The 18,452-nt window shown below is 42.6% G+C and overlaps 1 protein-coding gene across 4 annotated transcripts; it reads left to right on the forward strand.

The window, feature by feature from the left end:
• Nucleotides 1-48: 48 nt before the first annotated feature.
• eea1 (early endosome antigen 1) lies at nucleotides 49-17,893 on the forward strand. Of its 4 annotated transcripts, none has more exons than XM_020079041.2 (30): nucleotides 49-210; nucleotides 3,081-3,158; nucleotides 3,275-3,387; nucleotides 3,501-3,555; nucleotides 3,652-3,713; nucleotides 3,829-3,859; nucleotides 3,942-4,046; nucleotides 4,305-4,426; nucleotides 4,922-5,077; nucleotides 5,932-5,946; nucleotides 6,212-6,328; nucleotides 7,507-7,845; nucleotides 8,357-8,506; nucleotides 8,755-8,874; nucleotides 9,119-9,322; nucleotides 9,465-9,665; nucleotides 9,845-9,958; nucleotides 10,096-10,251; nucleotides 10,359-10,498; nucleotides 10,600-10,930; nucleotides 11,285-11,386; nucleotides 11,474-11,668; nucleotides 11,788-11,970; nucleotides 12,339-12,524; nucleotides 12,607-12,738; nucleotides 13,208-13,393; nucleotides 13,480-13,718; nucleotides 14,446-14,566; nucleotides 14,672-14,770; nucleotides 14,903-17,893. In XM_020079041.2, the coding sequence occupies exons 5-30, from the start codon at nucleotides 3,660-3,662 to the stop codon at nucleotides 15,023-15,025; spliced, it is 3,921 nt and encodes a 1,306-aa protein (XP_019934600.2). In that variant the 5' UTR covers nucleotides 49-210; nucleotides 3,081-3,158; nucleotides 3,275-3,387; nucleotides 3,501-3,555; nucleotides 3,652-3,659; the 3' UTR covers nucleotides 15,026-17,893. The 4 variants fall into 4 exon arrangements, with proteins under 4 accessions (XP_019934600.2, XP_069385109.1, XP_019934598.2 ...); XM_020079039.2 differs by having other exon boundaries at nucleotides 53-210; nucleotides 3,652-3,717; XM_069529008.1 differs by lacking the exon at nucleotides 5,932-5,946.
• The last annotated feature ends 559 nt before the right edge of the window (nucleotides 17,894-18,452 follow it).

Raw genomic sequence — 18,452 nt, forward strand, 5'->3', positions numbered from 1 at the left:
AGCACACGCACTGGTTCTTATTATAGTCCTGAACACAGGCAGCAGACTGTGTCCACCATCCTCTCCATGACCCGCCCATCCGCCGCCGCTGCCTGAGCCAGGTCAGGTGTTCGTGCTGCAGCTACGTAAGCTCCGTGTTTGGGGAACTGCTTGGATCTAGTGTGCGGGACAGACCCGGTCGAGGCCATGCTCAGACGGATACTTCAGATGGTAAGAGACCGGGGCGACGGACTCAACCGTGTCGCTGCGGTTTTTTTTTGCTAAACCCCGAGGTTTTCCTCAGAGACACGGGGCCTGTCCTTCTCTGTTTTCATGACGGGGACGCGCGTTTTGAAGCGCCGTGCGTTGCTGGGTGGGCGGGGGTTAACATTTTCTAGCCAAAGGGAGTCGCCCGATTGGGACAGCCCCACCACCCCGTCTGATTGCAGTCAGCATATCAAGCGCTCCTTACGTGGGATCGACACAGCTAGCAACCAAATGCTAACACGGCTCGTTTGATTGATGCGACCCTTGGCAGAGATGTAGCGAGCACACAACGCACCAGCAGGCCCGTTAGCTAACACGTTTAGCCTCGGGGTTAGCTGGATGAAGAGTAGCTCTGCTAGCTAAACACACGGGGCACTGAGTCGGCTTATTTTCCGTTTGCTAGCTGTGTTGTAGCGGCAGGTTAATTCATCGTCAAGTCGTCACATGCTAACATTGACGTTAGCATCAGACTGTTGTGAAGTCCTGTGTCAGCAGCTTCGCGTTAAAAGACGAAACACCAGTTTGAGTCAATACGACGTATACTGACATTAATAGTTACACGGTTGTTTGGATAAAACACCAATTTGTCACTAAGGCTACAAGTGGGAGTGAGAGAGGTTAGCCACCTAGCTAGCTTCTCCTCAGGACTACATTCACCATCATGCATTGCCAGCAGCAGTACTGTGTACACTGGCCTGGTGACCAGGAAAATCCACATTTCAACACTTTCAGTTTCGATGAGGCATCACGAGACTGTGACTGTTCTCTTAGAGGGATTAGAACAGTTTAATGCTTAGGAAGAAAAATCAAATTAGAAACATTTCATTTCGTTTGATTCATTCCTCACAGCACGTTAACAACACGTTATCATGGGCAGAGGAGCTTGTAGGAAACTTGATTTAAACAGGACACGTGTGTGATCATCTGTCCTTCATATACTAAATCTGTTGAGCCACTGACCTGGGATCATTTTATGGTCACACTGCTCATGCTGCAGACCACACTGCCAAGATAATCATTACACAGGGTTTATGACTCTGTCACCTTTGAACAACAGTTACTTGTTACTGATGGAGATTTCAGAATATTCTTTAATGTAGGATTTCTTCTACAGTGTGTAGACTCAAACCATGCTGTCTACCTATTTCATAAACCTGTTGTGTTTATCATTTTCTGCTCATAAAGAAGAGATTAAAACAACAACCCTCATTCAGGAGCTAAAATCTGTCTTTAAACCATCATTGATATTATTTGTTATATAATTGCTGGCCGTATTGCCCAGCCCTAATTTTCATTTCATTAAATATTATTATTAGAATGAATATTATTAGTCCAGGGCGGTTTCATGTAATTTATGTAGCGTGTTTGAATAAGGTCAACTTTGTTCCATGATGTAAACGTTCCACCTCCCTTTAAAATGGTGTTTATCCACCTCAACCCTCCTGTAGACTCTGACATGATTGGTTCAAGGGCCTAAAAGTCCCCTCTCCCAATACACAGGTACACACGTATCCACACACACACACACACACACATATTTTGACCTAGTTCATTCATGCAGACAAACACCAGCCCAAACAAACCCTTTTTGTGAATGGGTCAGCAACTTCACATCCACCCCATGTGTTTGCACTTCAGGACAGTGGATTTAGCTGATTCCTGGTGAACACTTCCCGACCTACTCCTGGGTTGTATAGAGATTATTCTTTTCTTGTTCCTTCCCTGTTTCCTTGCCTGGGTGTGCTCTTCAGCAGAACTTGGCCCACTGCCTGTTACATGACCAACAGTATTTGGAGGGCTGCAGTAAACATAAGTCAAAGACCAACCAGGGAATTGCAGCTTATTAATTTAAAAAAGTAATTTATTGTTTAATCACAAAGTTCAACTGGAAAAGAGAACACATTAGGTTAAATACACAGTTATCTAGAATGTCTAACAGCTTGTTAGTCATTGTGCTTGTTCAAACGATATATGAACTTTCTAAATATGTACACAAAAAGTGAATTGAAAGGCAACAGGGGGGAGGAGTCAGTTCAAGGACAGAAGTTCTGCAGCAGTGAATATTAGTTGTAAACATGGAACAAATACTTGGGAAAGCAGTAAAACCTGCCTGAGCAGACTGTGTTTAAATGCAGTGGATCTGTGAACACACACATGTAAGACACTGTGCACACTTTTGCCTGGGTGCTTCACCAGCTGCAGTTTGGAAAAAACTGCATGTGGAATCTGCCTCACACATTACTTTTTCCAAATGTATATTTGTACATTTGTGAATTTATCATCATCACTAATAATTTTTACTTCTCTTCCTCTTTCTGTGTTGGGCAATTGTAACAATGCAAATTCCCAACATGAATACATTTGTTTTTACTGATTCTAATTACCCAGTTATAATACAGGTAAAGAGCACAGACTACAAATTATTGAATATTGTTATATATATTGTGTCTATTTATTTGTTTTGATTCGTTTATTATTTTTATTTTATAACACAAAAAATTAATGCATAAATCAAATATTAAAAATGTGTGTGAGGTTTGGTAGAAACCTGCAATAGCTTGTATGTAAACCACACCTAAATATAACAAAAATACAAAACATACAAAATCTTTGGTAGAGTTTATATATTAGTATAAAAGAGACAATTACACATATAATGCATGTTATATACATATACCAGAAATTTGAGAAAAATCTTCCCATTATTTAACTACTTCTCAAGCAATCAGGTCATTATTCCGTATTATATACATATTTTTTCTCATTCCACTTAAGTGGTCCAGTGTTAATACTGAGTGCATTCAGAGTAATCACGTCTTCTTTGTACTCTCCAGACTCCTGGGAAGGGAGGCTCCCAGAATGCAGAGTCAGAGCAACCGAGCACAGACCTTAACCACGATCAGACGTCTGAGGTAACACAGATGTTTTGATTTTGCATATTAATTACTGTCATGTTTTTTTACCCTGAGGTCAGAGGTGCTGAATTGAAGCTGACTGGTGAATTCTCACGATATGTTTCTGTATCCAGGGCTTCATCTGTCCTCAGTGCATGAAGTCTCACAACTCTGCAGAGGAGCTGTTCAAGCACTATGAGCTGTTCCATGATACCGGAGACCTCCCCGCTCACATGGCCCCCACTCGGTGAGACAGATATTAATGCTGCATAAATTGTGACATAGTGTCTGACATCTGTGTGCACATTACAGAATTTTACTTCACTATGTTTTTATTAGTGGACTTTTTTCTCCATTTAGGGAAGACCTTACAATGCTGCGGCAAGAAGTTCAGGACCTGCATGCTTCTCTCAAGGTATGGTTGAGTTTGGGAACTGTGGCTGCTACAGATGTGTGTAAATGGATGGGTTAATACAAAGACTCAGCTGCGGGTGTGTTTTCACCTTATTAGGAGGAAAGATGGTTCTCTGGAGAGCTCAAGAAGGAGTTAGACAAAGTCCAAGGACACCTGAAGCAAGTAATTCCACCAAGATATTTAACATGATACATAATGAAGCTTTCTGCCTAATAAGACATAATGGTGATGCCTGCTCTTACTGTACATGCTCCTCTCCTTCGTTTTTCACAGAATGATGGACAGGTGACCTCAGAGGATGCAGGTAAGTGGTTTTATATTTAAAATAACTCTTACAAAAATAAAACAGTGTCAGTTTCAAAACAAAATGTGTTTTTTCCCCACAGTCCTTGAAAAGAAGCTGAATGAAGCAGAGACAGAAAAGTTCAACATCAAGCAAATGAAAGACCTGTTTGAGCAGAAGGCTGCACAGCTGGCCACAGAGATAGTAGGTCAGTGTTGGCCCAGACAACTGGAAGGCCTGTGTCTCTATCGTTTAACAACTGAAGTACTATTTTCCCTCTGTTAAACTCAATCCACCCACTGTCCTTTATGCAGTAGAGCATAAATTGTTGGCACAGATCTTCTATTTGACTCCGTGTGAACGTTTTCCCCTATTCAATTTGGGAAAATTGTTAATCAAGTGTATATCTGTTGTTTTTTATTGAATAATATTAAATGGGATTGCTTTGGATTCTTGTGTACAACAGATTTAAAGTCGCGTTATGATGAGGAGAAGAGCTTAAAAGAGGCTGCGGACCAGAGGGTGGCCAAGTTGACAGAACATCTGCAGAAAGAGACGCAGGAGAACGAGAGACTCAAAACAGAACTGGTACAACACACACTTCAAGTCTCTGCTGCCGTGTATTCTCTTCTTATTTGGCTTCACAGACGTACTTTGGAGTTTGAAAGAAATCAGTTTGGCTTTGAGCTGAGTGTGCTCGACACGACTCCTCATCGTTGCTATAGAAACGCAAAAAAATAACTTTATCAAAAGAGCAAAAGCGTACTTTAAACTAGAGAACCCAGTCAGGCACACTGTGTTATCTGATCTGAAATGTTCTTAACTATTCAGAGGGGTTTAAAAATACTCCCTGTTAAGTAAGTGTACGGCTAAAATTGAAAGCCCCTGCTGATTTTTCCATCTGTTGCTTGAATTTAATGGAATGTCTGAAGGCTCACATATACACCTGAGCACCTCAGCCATTTCTCAGGACATGGAGTTTTGATTTATCTTGACACCAAAACATCTTAAACTAGAGGTAAACGCATCGTTTCGAGCTCCTCTTTCTGCCACCCAATCTTCACCCTCTGCTCTGCCCCCTAGCTGCAGCGACCGGGAGTGGAGGACGTGGAGGTCCTGCAGAAGGAGCTAATACAGGTGCAGACGTTGATGGACCAAATGACGCGTGAGAGGGAGGACGAGTCTGAACGCCTCAAAAGCCACTACGAGGAACTGCAGGCTGATTACACAACCTCAGAGGTGAGGAGGGCACATGACACAACGTCATGAAGGTCAAATTTAGCTCAGCAGATTGAAGTTTATGTTTAACAAGCTAATAAATGTGCACAAATGATTCCCACAGTTTACATAATCATCTATAACATAGTTCTGAATTTAATAATTTGCTGGTATAGTTCTGATTGTACCTCTTCATTTTACCTGTCATTTACGACACTTTTTATAAAGAGCAGATCTTTAGATTCTTATTGAAAAACAGCTGTGGAATAACTTGTATATAAATAAGGTGGATGTACTGTAGTCATGTCATATCAGAGGACTTTGTTCCTTATTCTAATTAATTAACATCTGGTGAATAATTCAGGTTTAATTCCTGCACATCTCTGCAAATTATCTCAATGCACACATTCATGTTTTCTATTCAATAAGAAGCCAAATTGTAAAAAAATATTTGAATACCGTCTGGTTTTTGATCACAGAGCAGCTACAAGATGTAATTAACAAACAGTTTTGGTGCAGTCCTGATCAGTAACTGTTTAATTAAGTTTTAATTTCCATATTGTGAATTTATGCAGTCAGTGGTCATCAGATCAGACAGTGAAATGTCCAAAAGGCATCTAAAAATATGGGTAAACAATGAACATCACATTTAGCCTGATGCATTGTAGGCGGCTGCAGTTGTACACAGCACACAACACTATCTCTTATTTTATAGAAAACATTGTTCTCCTTTATTCTCTCAGTGTAGCAGCTCTGTGGTTCAGACTTGCCTCCTGCTGTTGTGTGGTGACTTACCTTTGGTCGTGTCTCTCTTTCCCTTTCCTTCTGCCTCTCACATAATCCACCCCTCTGCAACACTTAACTCTTTCCTCAAGATCCGTAAACTGGAGGTAAAATACGTCGTTTCGAGTTGGCCCCAAATTTACTTTCATCTTTTTGAGTTTTGCCAAAGTTTTTAGAGATTAAAACATTAAATTAACTCTTTTGTTGGGTTTTTGTATGACTCATGCCTGATTGTTACTAATTCATAGATATATTTTTTATATATTTTTTTACTTCTGTGTCAGTCCTTCACAGTAGTGCTTCAGTTCTATTATTGTACACGACAAAATCACTGCAAAAAAACGTATAATGGTCCTGTCTATTTAATCGCAGTTGACCATATCCCAACTAAAAGCAGAGCTGGAGAAGGGTCCGCAAGAAGCCGCCGTCTACACCCAAGAGATCCACCAGCTACAGAGCAATCTGAATAATTTGCAGCAGCAAAGCCAGGTAACACACACACACACACACACACACACACACACACACACACACACACACACACACGCACGCACGCACGCACACGCACACTCACACACAGACTGCCCAAACCAAACAGCTACAGCTGATATGGTTATGTGACAGTGCTGCACGATAGTAGGATTTACTTTTACTAGCCTTGCCAAGTGCCCCTTGAACACAGCAACCCTCTCACTCTCAGTTACCGTTCTCTCTCAGCTCTGTGTTCCTCAGAATCTGGCCCGACCACAATGCCCCGGTGTCATCCTTCTTCTTTTGCAGCTTCCACATAAAAATGACAAAAATGTCACAGAGCTCTATATTTAAACTGAAAGGGGGCGTCTCTGCCATGCCAGCGATGTCAGTCGGGGTGAAATACAAATATAGGTAACTTTACTAGTGCAACTGTAACTGGTCTCCTGCAAGATTAGAGATTGGAGAAAACAGTGAAACACAGACAGTCAGGACTAAGAATAAACAGTCAAAGAACATATTAGTATATCATAGGTAACATGGCAGGAAGCTGTGACAATGACAGGGCTGTGAGAAAAACAGGGAGAACAAAAACAGGAGGGCAACGCACAAAGTTTCCTGGGAAGGTTGTTAAATTTGGCCAGCTGCTGCGTTGGCCTGTTAAGGTTTATTGGATGTCTGTGAAGTCCAGGTGCCCTGTCACACTCCTTAGTTAGCAGCACGCTCCTCTATTAACAACATTTTGTTCTTTATCACCTTGTTGCCAAGTTTAATGCCGTGCTGTGCAAATACCACCGTTTTCCAAGTCATTAACTTTCAAATAGAAATGCCACACCTCGCTCGACAGGCAACTGTTCTTTTCCATTGCTTATATCAGACATGTTGGTGTTTGTGCCTTGTTGCAACTCCGATCGCACCAACTGGTTTAATTTAGAATTAGTTTCAGTGTGGCTTAATTAATGACTCAAACAAATCTGATTGACTTTCACAAGAACCTGGTCCCCCAGAAAGTAACAAATATCAGAAAACTGTTTTGTCAAATTATACAGAATAAAACATTATTTAACTTCCTGTTTATTGTTTTGTTCTAGTTATTTGTTTCCTGGCTTTCAAACCCATTCACGGACATCTTTCATCCATACTTCCAACCAGTGTTAATGTGACTCATATTGTCCTGTCATCTCCCTCTCCAACAGAGCTTGTCTGAAAAACTAGCACGTAAGGAGAAGGAGCACCAGCAACTGGAGGAGAGTCTAGGAGCTGAGAAAGGTGCCAAGAAGGGAGTCCAGGACAGCCTGAGGGAAAGAGAGCAGGAGGTCCAAGAGCTCCAGGCTCGGGCCTCTGGGGCTGAGGCCTCTCTGCACAAGACCCAGACAGAGCTTAGAGAGAGAACTGAGGAGGTGGCAAAGCTGAAGAGTGAGATTGGTGAGCTGGAGGTGAAGCATGCAGAGCTGAAGGTTGAGAGGAAACAGCTTAATCAGCAAAGGGAGGAAAAAGAAAGTCAAGGTGCTCAGCAGCAGACCGAGATCAGTCAGGTGAGTTGTACTGACAAACAGATGACTGCATGTAGGACAACAAGACAAATTATAGGAAGGAATTTTCATGTTTGCTTAAATATTTCAGTTAACTTTACTCAGCCCAACATGATGTTCTGCACATTCACACACAACAGAATGTCAGTCGCCATTTACATCTCTACACAACGGCAACTCTTCAGTGTTTTCTTCACCACGTCAGAAACCACAGTATAGGTCAGCACTAATTGAGAAACCCAGTAGTTTTTCACCCATGCAAGAATAAAACAAAAGAACACATCGTGCTCATCCTAGTTTTGTAAAAAAAGTCAGTTTAGGATGGATCTGAAGAAAATGCATAATAGCCGAATTCTCCAAAAAAGATATCACTACTTCAGTAATGTTAAAAACTAATGTCAAAGAGGATTCCCATTGTCCATATTCCTCATCATAGTATTTAATGTATTTCTTACCATTTGTAACCTTTTCTTCTCCATCTTAATCTTCACCCCTCTCCCTGCACTCATCTTAGCTTCACGCCAAACTTCTGGAGGCAGAGCGACAGCTGGGCGAGGTTCAAGGTCGTCTGAAAGAACAGAGGCAACTGTCTGGAGAGAAACTAAAAGACCGCGAGCAGCAGTCAGCCGACCTGCAGCTCAAACTCTCCCGTGCAGAAGAACAGGTTGGTGTCAGATGAAACTTTAAATGATCGCTGTGGGGAAACTTCATTGATGCAGCAGAACAGTCAGAACATCTGTGCAATAAGGTGTCCGTCGTAAGATGTGATAGACGCTGTAAGATCTGCAAATATTAATAAAGCTGAAAGAAGAGTGATCAAAAACAAGTAAATCAACGACCTGTAGTAAAATGACCATGATATCAACAATAATTTCAGGTTTATGGGAGAAACACTGTGGTTTCCATTTTCAGTTGAAGGAGGGTGCCAGTAAGAACACAGACCTGCAGCACCAGCTAGAGAAAGCCAAGCAGCAGCACCAGGAGCTCCAGGCGCTGCAGCAAAACACAAACGGCAAACTCCGCGAAGCACAGGTCTGTTCACAAGCAAACCATTACATCTGAGGATTTGATAATAATAGAAGTGAGAGTGAAGTCAAGAAAAGCTCAGCACATAGAGTTTTAAAAAGAGAGGTCCTCTTTGGAATAACGTGTGTAGTCTTAGTCTATAGTCTTACTCAAAGTTATTCAGCTCCTGCTCTTGTGTGCCAGTGCTTTAGAATAAAGAAACTGTTAAAACTACATAGAACTTTTATGTTGCCTTTTCTTTATCCCGTAGAATGACCTGGAGCAGGTGCTGCGTCAGATTGGGGATAAGGACCAGAAGATCCAGAACCTGGAGGCTCTGCTGCAGAAGAGTAAAGACATCATGAGCCAACTAGAAGCTGAGAGAGAAGACTTATGTGCAAAGATCCAGGCTGGGGAGGGAGAGACAGCTGTCCTGAACCAACTGAAAGAGAAAAACCACGCTCTACAAGAACAGGTGGCTGAAACACAGATACTTCCTTAAAGTTTAATTTCACTTTTGGTGAAATGAAACAGGCCAACCCCCTCGTCTGTCATATTAATGATGAGGAATAATGCGTTATGTTTGAGCTCATAACTTTGTATGTGTGGATCTTAAGGTGACGCACTTGACAGACAAACTGAAAAACCAGTCGGAGAGCAACAAGCAAGCCCAGGATAACCTACACAAGCAGGTCCAGGAGCAGAAGACTCTGCTGCGTTCAGCCCAGGACCGAGCCCACACCCTGGAGACTTCAGTCACCGAGCTCACCACCCAGCTCACAGACAACAAGGAGAAAGTCTCCCAGCTGGACTCCCAGGTAGCTGCTACGGCATGTCTGTGTAATTCATGATAAATACAAGATAGTGGCTTCATTAAAAAATGTTTTATAACTATCTGGTTAGAAGCGATGATCCAAACACAGTATGTTCTTTTTGATTTACATATTTTGATGGTGAGACTGAGAGTGAGAGTTTTTGTTGGTTTGTTTTCTTGCAGCTGAAGGCAAAGACAGAAATGTTGCTGTCTGCTGAGGCGGCTAAAGCTGCACAGAAGGCCAACCTGGAAAACAACCTGGAGACTGCTCAGCATGCACTGCAGGATAAGCAGCAGGTGAGCTTCCTCTGCACTTTAACTGATGAGCAGTGTCCCATGTCCCATATTTCTCTTGCCCCTTCACTTCACTAAAGCCTTAACTTCTCTGTGCTGTGGTTTCCTCTACCCTCCTGACTTATTTATTTATCACTCAGGAGCTGAATAAAGTTCAGAAGAAGGTGGAGGAGCAGATCCAGAGGCTCAAGGAGAGGCATGAGCAGTGCACGCAGCTGGAAACCAGTCTTAAAGAATTCAAAGAAAAACTGCTGGCCTCAGAGCAGAGTGTAGAGCAGCTGGAGGGGCTTAATAAGGTTTGTGTTGAGCATTAATGGAGTGATTAATATGGGAACTAAAGACCGCAGTGACTGTTCTTTCTAATGTCGTGAGTATGAATAAATTTGATGTTTTCCATTGACAGAAATTGGAGTCACAGGTCGAGGAGATGCAGGCTACACGTGATCAGGCGCAGCAAGAAGTTCAGAAGTTGCAGAAGGAAGCGTCAGAGGTTAAACAGAAAACTAAGGAGTTGCAGTGCTCACTGGAAACAGAGAAAACAGGGTGAGCACTGGTTTTGATAAAATACAATTGATTAATCCTATCAAGGGATATTATATTTGGTTCATTTTATTATATTTTTAATTAATTGTCCTGCTTTTAAGGGCTACTACGCTACAAGAGGAGTTAAAGAAGAAGGCAGCAGCTTTGAGCGCCACCCAGCAGCAGCTGCAGGGTTGTGAGCAGGATAAAGCTGCTCTGAAGGTGAACCTGGACAAGGTGACACAGGAGGGAAAGACTCAGCATGCAGAGCTGGACAGAAAAGCTCAGAAACTGGCAGCAGAGCTACAAAAAGCCCAACAGGAGAAGGAGGCGCAAAGGAAGGAGCTTGGCTCTACTCAGGAGAACCTAGGAAAGGCTAAAAAGGCTCTGAAAGAGAGTCAGAGTCAACTGGACACGGAGAGGAAGAGCCATAAAGCAGCCATGGAGGAAAAGGTAGGTTCAGTAGCCTGAAGTCAGGGATAAATGCAGCTCAGAAACATTCAATAATTGTGAATGGCTTTCATAGTACTGCCATACAAGCCAGTAGCCAGTCAGACTTACCTTTAGCCTCAGTGTTCCCTCAAGTTTGGCCTCTATCATTGATTACAAGGCCAATACACAAGGTGTCCCTAACATCCGCTGGTGGCCAGTAACACCTGCTAATATCTACTGGTAGTTGGTAACCTAAATTGTGCAGAAGACCTTCAAACATACAAGGGATATTCAACATCTTGTCCTGACAAGACAAACAAATAGAAACCTATTTACAATATCAGGACATTCACATTAATCTGTCTCAACCCTCAGGACAAGTCCAACGAGAAGGCCCGACAGGAGCTTCTTAAGAATAATGAGACCGTTACCAAGACAATGAAAGAATCTAAAGAACAGTTGGAGCAGATGAGAGAGGTAAGCTTCTAGAAAAAAAAGAAGACCGGGCATTTATGTTTTAAATGAAACACCTTAAGAACTATTCTTTTCTCTAAAAATGTCCAGGCAGAGAAAAAGCTGAAAGGGCAGCTGAGCTCTGTAGAGAAGCAACAGTCAAAGACTCAGGAGACACTGAAGGAAAAGGAGAATGAGCTGGAGAAGCTGCGGGCACAGCTGAAGACAGCCCAGGGGTCCTTTGAGGAGGAGATGAAGAAACTGAAGAGACAAGCGACAGAGTTACAGGAAGTCAATGCCAAGAAAGTAAGTCATATTCTCTTTACAACTGTTACAACATTTACATAGATACATTTCCTACAGGCCTGTTGTTCTCTATATGTGTTTATGTTTATAAACGTGTGTCTTTGCCTCTTTATCTCCAGGCAGAGGAGGAGGGTAAGCTGAGGGCCCAGGTGTCGGCGCTCGGCCAGGAGCTGACCTCTGAGAAGAGCCAGACGGCCGAGCTGCAGAAGACCTTGGAACAGAGTCAGGAAGGTCTGACTAAGCTTCAGTCCGACTTCTATGGCAAAGAATCTGAGGTCTCTGCTCTACGTCAAGACCTCAAGGTACGTTAATTCAGCAAGAGAAGGAGAAGTTACAGACTGATGATGACTTGATCTAAGCAGGTTATATGTTGAATTGATAGACATCAACCTCTTAAACTCTTTTGAGGAGCTCTCACAAGGTCACTTCTCGTTTTAACGATTTCTTTTCTCACAAACACTAAGGCTGCGTCAGAGAGAGTTTTACCTCTGTATCATGAATAGTCCCCATCCATACTTACAGACCTGAAAACTTCTATCACGTGACGTTTCACACACACTGAGCATGTGTATTCCAGTGTAACATAATAATACTTAATAATAATTAATACTTAAACATAGTTGTGTGATGTAGCCTAAGTAAGTGGCTTTTGACCTCTCTGTAACTGAAGGCGGCAGAAGAGAAGTTGGGTTTCGCCCAAGAGGAGCTGGCTGCTAACCGAACCCATCAGACCAGTTTGGAGGCTCAGATCCAGGAGCTGAAGACGAGTCGCAGCTCGTTGGAGCAGGAGCTCACCAAACAGCAGCAGAAGGGCCACCAGCAGGAGCAAACACTAAAGGAGCTACAGAAGCAACTGGTCAGTCAAAACAGATTAACTCATTCACAATAGACTTTATGTGATAAGGTTTCTAAATTCTAAATCGTACCCACTCACCCAGAATCACACAAAGGAGGAGCTGGAGAAGGAGAAGAGCAAAGTGGAGGAGCTGAACAAAGCCAAAAGTTTCCTGGAAAAGAGTAACAGCAAGTTAACAGTGGAGTTAAAAACACTAACAGAGAAGAGTGAAAAGGTCAGTTCCACCATGTTTGTTTTTATTTCACGGAGAAGAGCGAATTCAATTCAAACTACACCTCAGAAGAATCCTTAATATTACAACTGTTAAAGCTCCTGTGGCGAACGAGCAGAGTTTTATCTCATTCTGACTTGACCTGCTTCCAATGCTTGGGTCTTACGTAAACAGCTTAACTCTGGGACACTGCAGGTCATCAGGGCCACATTCTTCAACACTCTTCTAACTGAGCATGCTTGAATTGACAATTTGAAATACAAGTCTGGTTTTTAAGTTTCTCACATCTTAAAACTCAGCTTTAAAAATAGCCTTAGAATTTATCTGATGCATTTGTCAGAGCTAGAATTTCCTCAAGCTCATATCAGCTCAAACCGTTTAAAATCTTCCATCTCATTTTCACATGTGAGGCACTTAACCAAACCAATTACCCACCAGTTATGCTTGTGGTTTCTTATCTGATAATAATCAGGATCTGGGTGAGCTGCGAGAAGCCAAACAACTGTTGATCCAGCAGAAACTGGAGTTGCAAGGTCAGGTGGAAGCGGCACAGGGAGCACTGGAGCAAGAGCAGAAAGAGCATCAGGCCACAAGGGACAGCAGGAGCCACAAGGAGGAGCAGCTCCTCACCAAAACCAAGACTGTCCAGGATCAGCTGGTAGACCATCCTCACCAAATCTACTTTGATTTAGCAGATTAAATACGATTTCCTTATGATTTCCTTTTGTGTGATATGATGTAAAGGCTGCAGAGAAGCGAGCCAGAGAGGAGCAGGTGAAGCTTGGAGAGGAGGCTGAAGCCAAGCTGGGCGTGCAGGTGACGGCGCTGAATGAAAACGTGGCCACGCTGAAGAGAGAGTGTCAGGGCAGCCAGAGGAGAGTCGGTGAACTGGAGAAGCAGACGGACGAGCTGAGAGGAGAGATCGCCGTGCTGGAGGCCACCGTCCAGAACAACCAAGATGAGAGGCGAGCTCTTTTGGAAAGGTGTGTTGATATTAGTTCCTTGGACTAAACTGTAACGTTGCAGGTATTTACTCTTTGTTTCAACATTTTTCTGTGTAAATGTTAAGCAGCAGCAGGAAGCTTCTGTCTGTGTTGGCTACTTGAGAAAGCTCCTCATTCTCCTCATCACATTGTCGGCTCTCGATGACGTCATTACATTTCTTTTCCTGTGGTGCAAAAAGTGGCGATAACATGCGGTGGTGTTAGAGGGTGGCAGAACAGAAGCAGAAAATCTCTTCGGGCAAATCTCAAAAACTAAATCGTATGGAGTGTTAGGAAATAATTTGTACATATTTCTAAGTATGTTTAGTTAAATTTTTCCTAACAACACAAGTTCGGCACTTTTACTATTTAGTATGTTTGATCGACCTTTTCGTTCTGATGTGTTTCAGATGTGAATCTTCTATTGATGAGTTTCCTCACGTCATTTAAATTTGATGTTCAGCAAATGTCCCAGTGCTTCATGCTTAAGTGAATGGGAGTAATGTAATGTAATGTAAATTGAGGCAAAAACACCTGTTAACAAACCGCTGTGGTGAATAAACAATCAAGCAGTTGAGATTGTTAGTCCCCTAAGCTCCACGTGTTCGTAGTACTAATTAACAAACCAGCCAAGTAGTGGTGGTAGGAAATTCTCTTGAGCTACTAATTAACATGAGCGTGCACAAACACACACACAAACACATCACCAACTGCGGCTGTGTTCCAGGTGTGTCAAGGGAGAGGGAGAGATAGAGAAACTGCAGGCCAAGGTGGTGGATCTGAGGAGGAAGCTGGACGACACGACGGCAGCCATGCAGGAGCTGGGCAGAGAGAACCAGTCACTGCAGGTCAGTCGCAAAACCACAGATGTTGAAAAAAGATTGTCTGCATGTTTATGTGATGTACAACAGTCAGCAGTTTGTCACAGAGTAAAGTCTTCTGCATATTCTCAGATTAAGCAGTCACAGTCTCTGACCAGGAAGTGGGCCGAGGATCATGAGGTGCAGAACTGCATGGCCTGTGGGAAAGGCTTCAGTGTCACTGTCCGGAAGGTAAGAATAAAGTTTTCTTCAAGATGTTTTTGTTTTTACACCAAAAGAACATAATATCTGTTTCCTCTTCAATTTTTTGCACATTATTGATCGTCTTTCTTGTATCTCTCCTCCTCCTCTGTGAACATCCAGCACCACTGCAGACATTGTGGGAATATTTTCTGCGCTGAGTGCTCAGCGAAGAACGCCCTGACGCCGTCCTCTAAAAAACCAGTACGGGTGTGTGAGACATGTTTTGAGGAGCTCCAAGGCTGATTTCCCTCTCATTGGTTTTACCTAACCCCAACACCCCCACCCCTACCCTCCCCTACGCTCCGTCCCTCCTTGTACCCACTCCAGCGGGCAGAAGGCGGCCTGTCTTTGTCGTATTTAATGTGCGCTATAAAAGGACAGACTCCCACCTGCATGCGACTTGTGGCTCTGGTGCGGAGGGGAGGAAACGAAGGGTGACCAGATGGCGTGGGATTTGGGTCGGGATTGTCTGTATCTGTTTTTGTGCCTTTGCTACTCCTGTGGACTGCCAGAGAGCGGAGACAGTGAGAACTAAACGCCATCCGTCTCTTTACGTTCGCGCTCACATCTCCATCTTTGTTTGGCTTCATAAGCGAACTGCAAGGTGGCTGCTCTTGTACATTGTGATACGTTAGAAGGCGAGAGGTCAGCGTGACACTGAGAGGGTGAATGGGGAAGTAACTATGGTGATGTTGAAAATCACTGCTGCCCTACAAAGATATATGCAGGTAACGATTTTGTCCAAAAAAGAAAATATCTGTAAATGTAATTAAGATTACAACTGTAAAGTTTTTCTGTGTACAACCCAATATTTACATCAAATTGATCACTAAAAACCCAAGTAATATGATGATGAAAATATTTTTGTAAAACTTTTCAGTTAAGTTGACGGACTGTATTTTACAACAGAGTATTCGGGTCATATTGAAGAAAAACAAATCCGGAGAGTTTCAGTTGATTGTCGTAATTGTACTAAAATGTATAAAAAAGAAATTAGGAAAGAAGCAGCAAGGAGAACCTTTGCTCTAGATCTGCTCCTGGATCCAAAGTCTGGAACCGATCTTTAGATATCCTGCAGGTGTGACCAACATTGCTTATTTTAACACAGGCGACGGGTCGATCTCCTGATATTCCCCATGTAAAATGATTATTCTTAAAACCTCAGATTTCTGTTGCCTTTACGTGCCACGATTCTCTGTTGTAATAGATCATTTGTGAAGCACAGATTTCAACATTTCCTTTGGCAGTAAAAACAAAGTTAAACAGCTGCAGTTTGAATTTGATGTTTGTGGACAGGGTTTCATGTCCATCCATTATGTTGTGTACACGCACATAAGTAAATGTTAACACTGTACAGTATTCCACAGTGAAAAGGGAGGACATGACTGAGCGTTTTGTTTTGATTATGAGTCTTGAACAGTAAAATCAGTTTTTTTTATAACCTTTTAAAGAGAACACATCGTCAGTTTATGCACCAGCGAATTTCTGTAAATAACTCGATGTCAAATCAGTTCCTGCATGTTTCCTTTGTGTGGCAGCGCGTTAATGAACCAGTGGGAAATAATTAATGTATTTCATGACCAAAGAATGTCTGCGGCAGGAAAACAGGCACGACAAAAAGCCCCGAGTTTTGTTGTTCACATTTCAGTATTTTTCTTAGCGTCTCCATTGGAAGCTTTTGAGTTTTAATCACAGGGTCTGACATTTTTATCTTGAACAGAAGGTGTGTGAGGATCTGAGAGATTTTGTTTTCAATGTACAGTTGTGTTGTTTTCTACAGATTGCGGTGCTTTCTGCAGATTCAGTCATTGAACGTGTCTGCATGTTGAATTTTTTTTAATGTTTTTTTTTTTTTCCTGCTGCTGCTTGTTTCATCCACACAACAGCCCTGACTACTGCTCGAGGGACGTGTGTGTATGTGTGTGTGAGAGAGAGAGGGGGCTGTAGCTGTGTGTGGCATCACTGTAACAGAGTATGTGTGTTAGTTTTTAGGCCTGCTGTGCTCGTCTGCTCAGATGCACCGTGTGAATGTCGGCCGTTCAGAACCTTGTACCGTCGCGGGGACGTCTGTGCTGCATTCAAGTGCAGCGGTCACTGTCTGCTCTCTGTCCAACATGCCTGCAGCTGAGAACACTGTAAAAGCTCCTTCCTGCTTTGTTTAATTTATATTTGTTGACAGATGTCGTTGAGATCTTTTTGTGCAATTGTCCACAGACTGGACGACAACGCTGAGAGCCCGGCGACATCGCAGGTTGTTCTGGTTCTATTTTGCAACATGCCTCTTGTTTCAGACTCAGGTTTAACCAAATTAGATCTTTACGCTTTTCCATCTCAGTTGCAAACTCTCAGAAACACCTGCCTCTTTCTTTGCGTCGCATCACTTTTGTTTCGTCTACCTCAGATTGGCACAGGAACAGCACTATTTCTAAACCTGAGATGTCACAGATGTTGTATAATCGCCGGCGTTTGAAGAATTTGATCGATCAACTTGTTCAGTCCTGAAAACCTGTAGAGATAATTTGCACCTTACTCTGCTCTGGGCTCGTCCGTACGAGGACCCAGCCACAAACGTTAGGACCACCAACTCAATTCAGGCTTCAGCGTTTCTAACCCCCGATGTACTTTAACCTGTCCATTAATACAAAGTCTGTCATACTTATCTTTGTAAATGTTTGTAATGAAAGAGAAAAAGGAAATATATAACACACACATGGATGTAGAAACATGAAACTGTGGCTTCATCAGTGTCTTACTCATTTTCTACCAAACGGCAACACACACACACACACACACACACACACACACTGAATAGTGGCCTGCTTCGTGTTGCTGTCAGTTATCGTGCATGATGACTTAACTGGCCTGTGGCTCACACTTTATGTTGTCTCCATGTTTAGAGTCATATCTGGTGGTTGTGAGGTTTTGCCTTAGGCCAACGACTCGCCGCACGTCGCCGCTCGCTGCTGGCGGCGACGTGTGGCGAGCATTACCAGAGTCAGGGTGACTTGGCTTCACCTGAGGGGACGAGAGGAATCATGTCATTTATGTTCACATGCACCAGTTGATTTTGTAACATGTCATGACATAAATAAAACCTACAGTATGTTTCTACTTTTGTGTTATTTTGTGTATACATACCAACAACAGTACAGGCATTTACAGTGTGTACATGTTGCTGAATATAGCAAAACCTACTTTATCAATATTATGGACATTTGTATGGATCAGGTCTTCATTGTGTTTCACTTTATATGCATTGTCTTATTTCTGGGCCTCTGATCCAGGATGAAAGTCCATGAACTAAATTTAGAGGAAGATTGTCCTAAATCTAGAACAATTTATATTACACAATTGTATAGTAATTCTCAGTCCCCTTTTCTATATTTTTAGTATTTATAGGACCCAAGGTTGAGTTAGGAAGCCAGATTGATTTCTTATGCAGAGCAAGAGCAGACAATGGTTTGGCCTGATGGGCCCAGGTTTAGATATGTTTGTCCAATCCAGCAGCTCCATATGAAAACAAGATTATAATGCTCCTTTTGGAAGGACAGCTCAGATTTGGTGCAGCCAACACATTTGGGAACTTATTAGGCTCAATCACCTTGGATCCCCCTCATGCATCTGGTATTGAGAATAAAAATTTCTATGTAAAACATGTTTCATGAAAAAA

This window comes from Paralichthys olivaceus, chromosome 7 (assembly GCF_024713975.1).
Source record: "Paralichthys olivaceus isolate ysfri-2021 chromosome 7, ASM2471397v2, whole genome shotgun sequence".
Taxonomy (NCBI): Eukaryota; Metazoa; Chordata; class Actinopteri; order Pleuronectiformes; family Paralichthyidae; genus Paralichthys; species Paralichthys olivaceus.

Excerpts from the sequence above, each read along its gene's own strand:
- eea1 (XM_020079039.2), top strand. The coding sequence starts at position 187 with ATGCTCAGACGGATACTTCAGATG. Across the intron at positions 6,329-7,506 it reads ATTTGCAGCAGCAAAGCCAG|AGCTTGTCTGAAAAACTAGC; the intron begins GTAACACACACA and ends CCTCTCCAACAG. Across the intron at positions 11,387-11,473 it reads AGTTGGAGCAGATGAGAGAG|GCAGAGAAAAAGCTGAAAGG; the intron begins GTAAGCTTCTAG and ends AAAAATGTCCAG.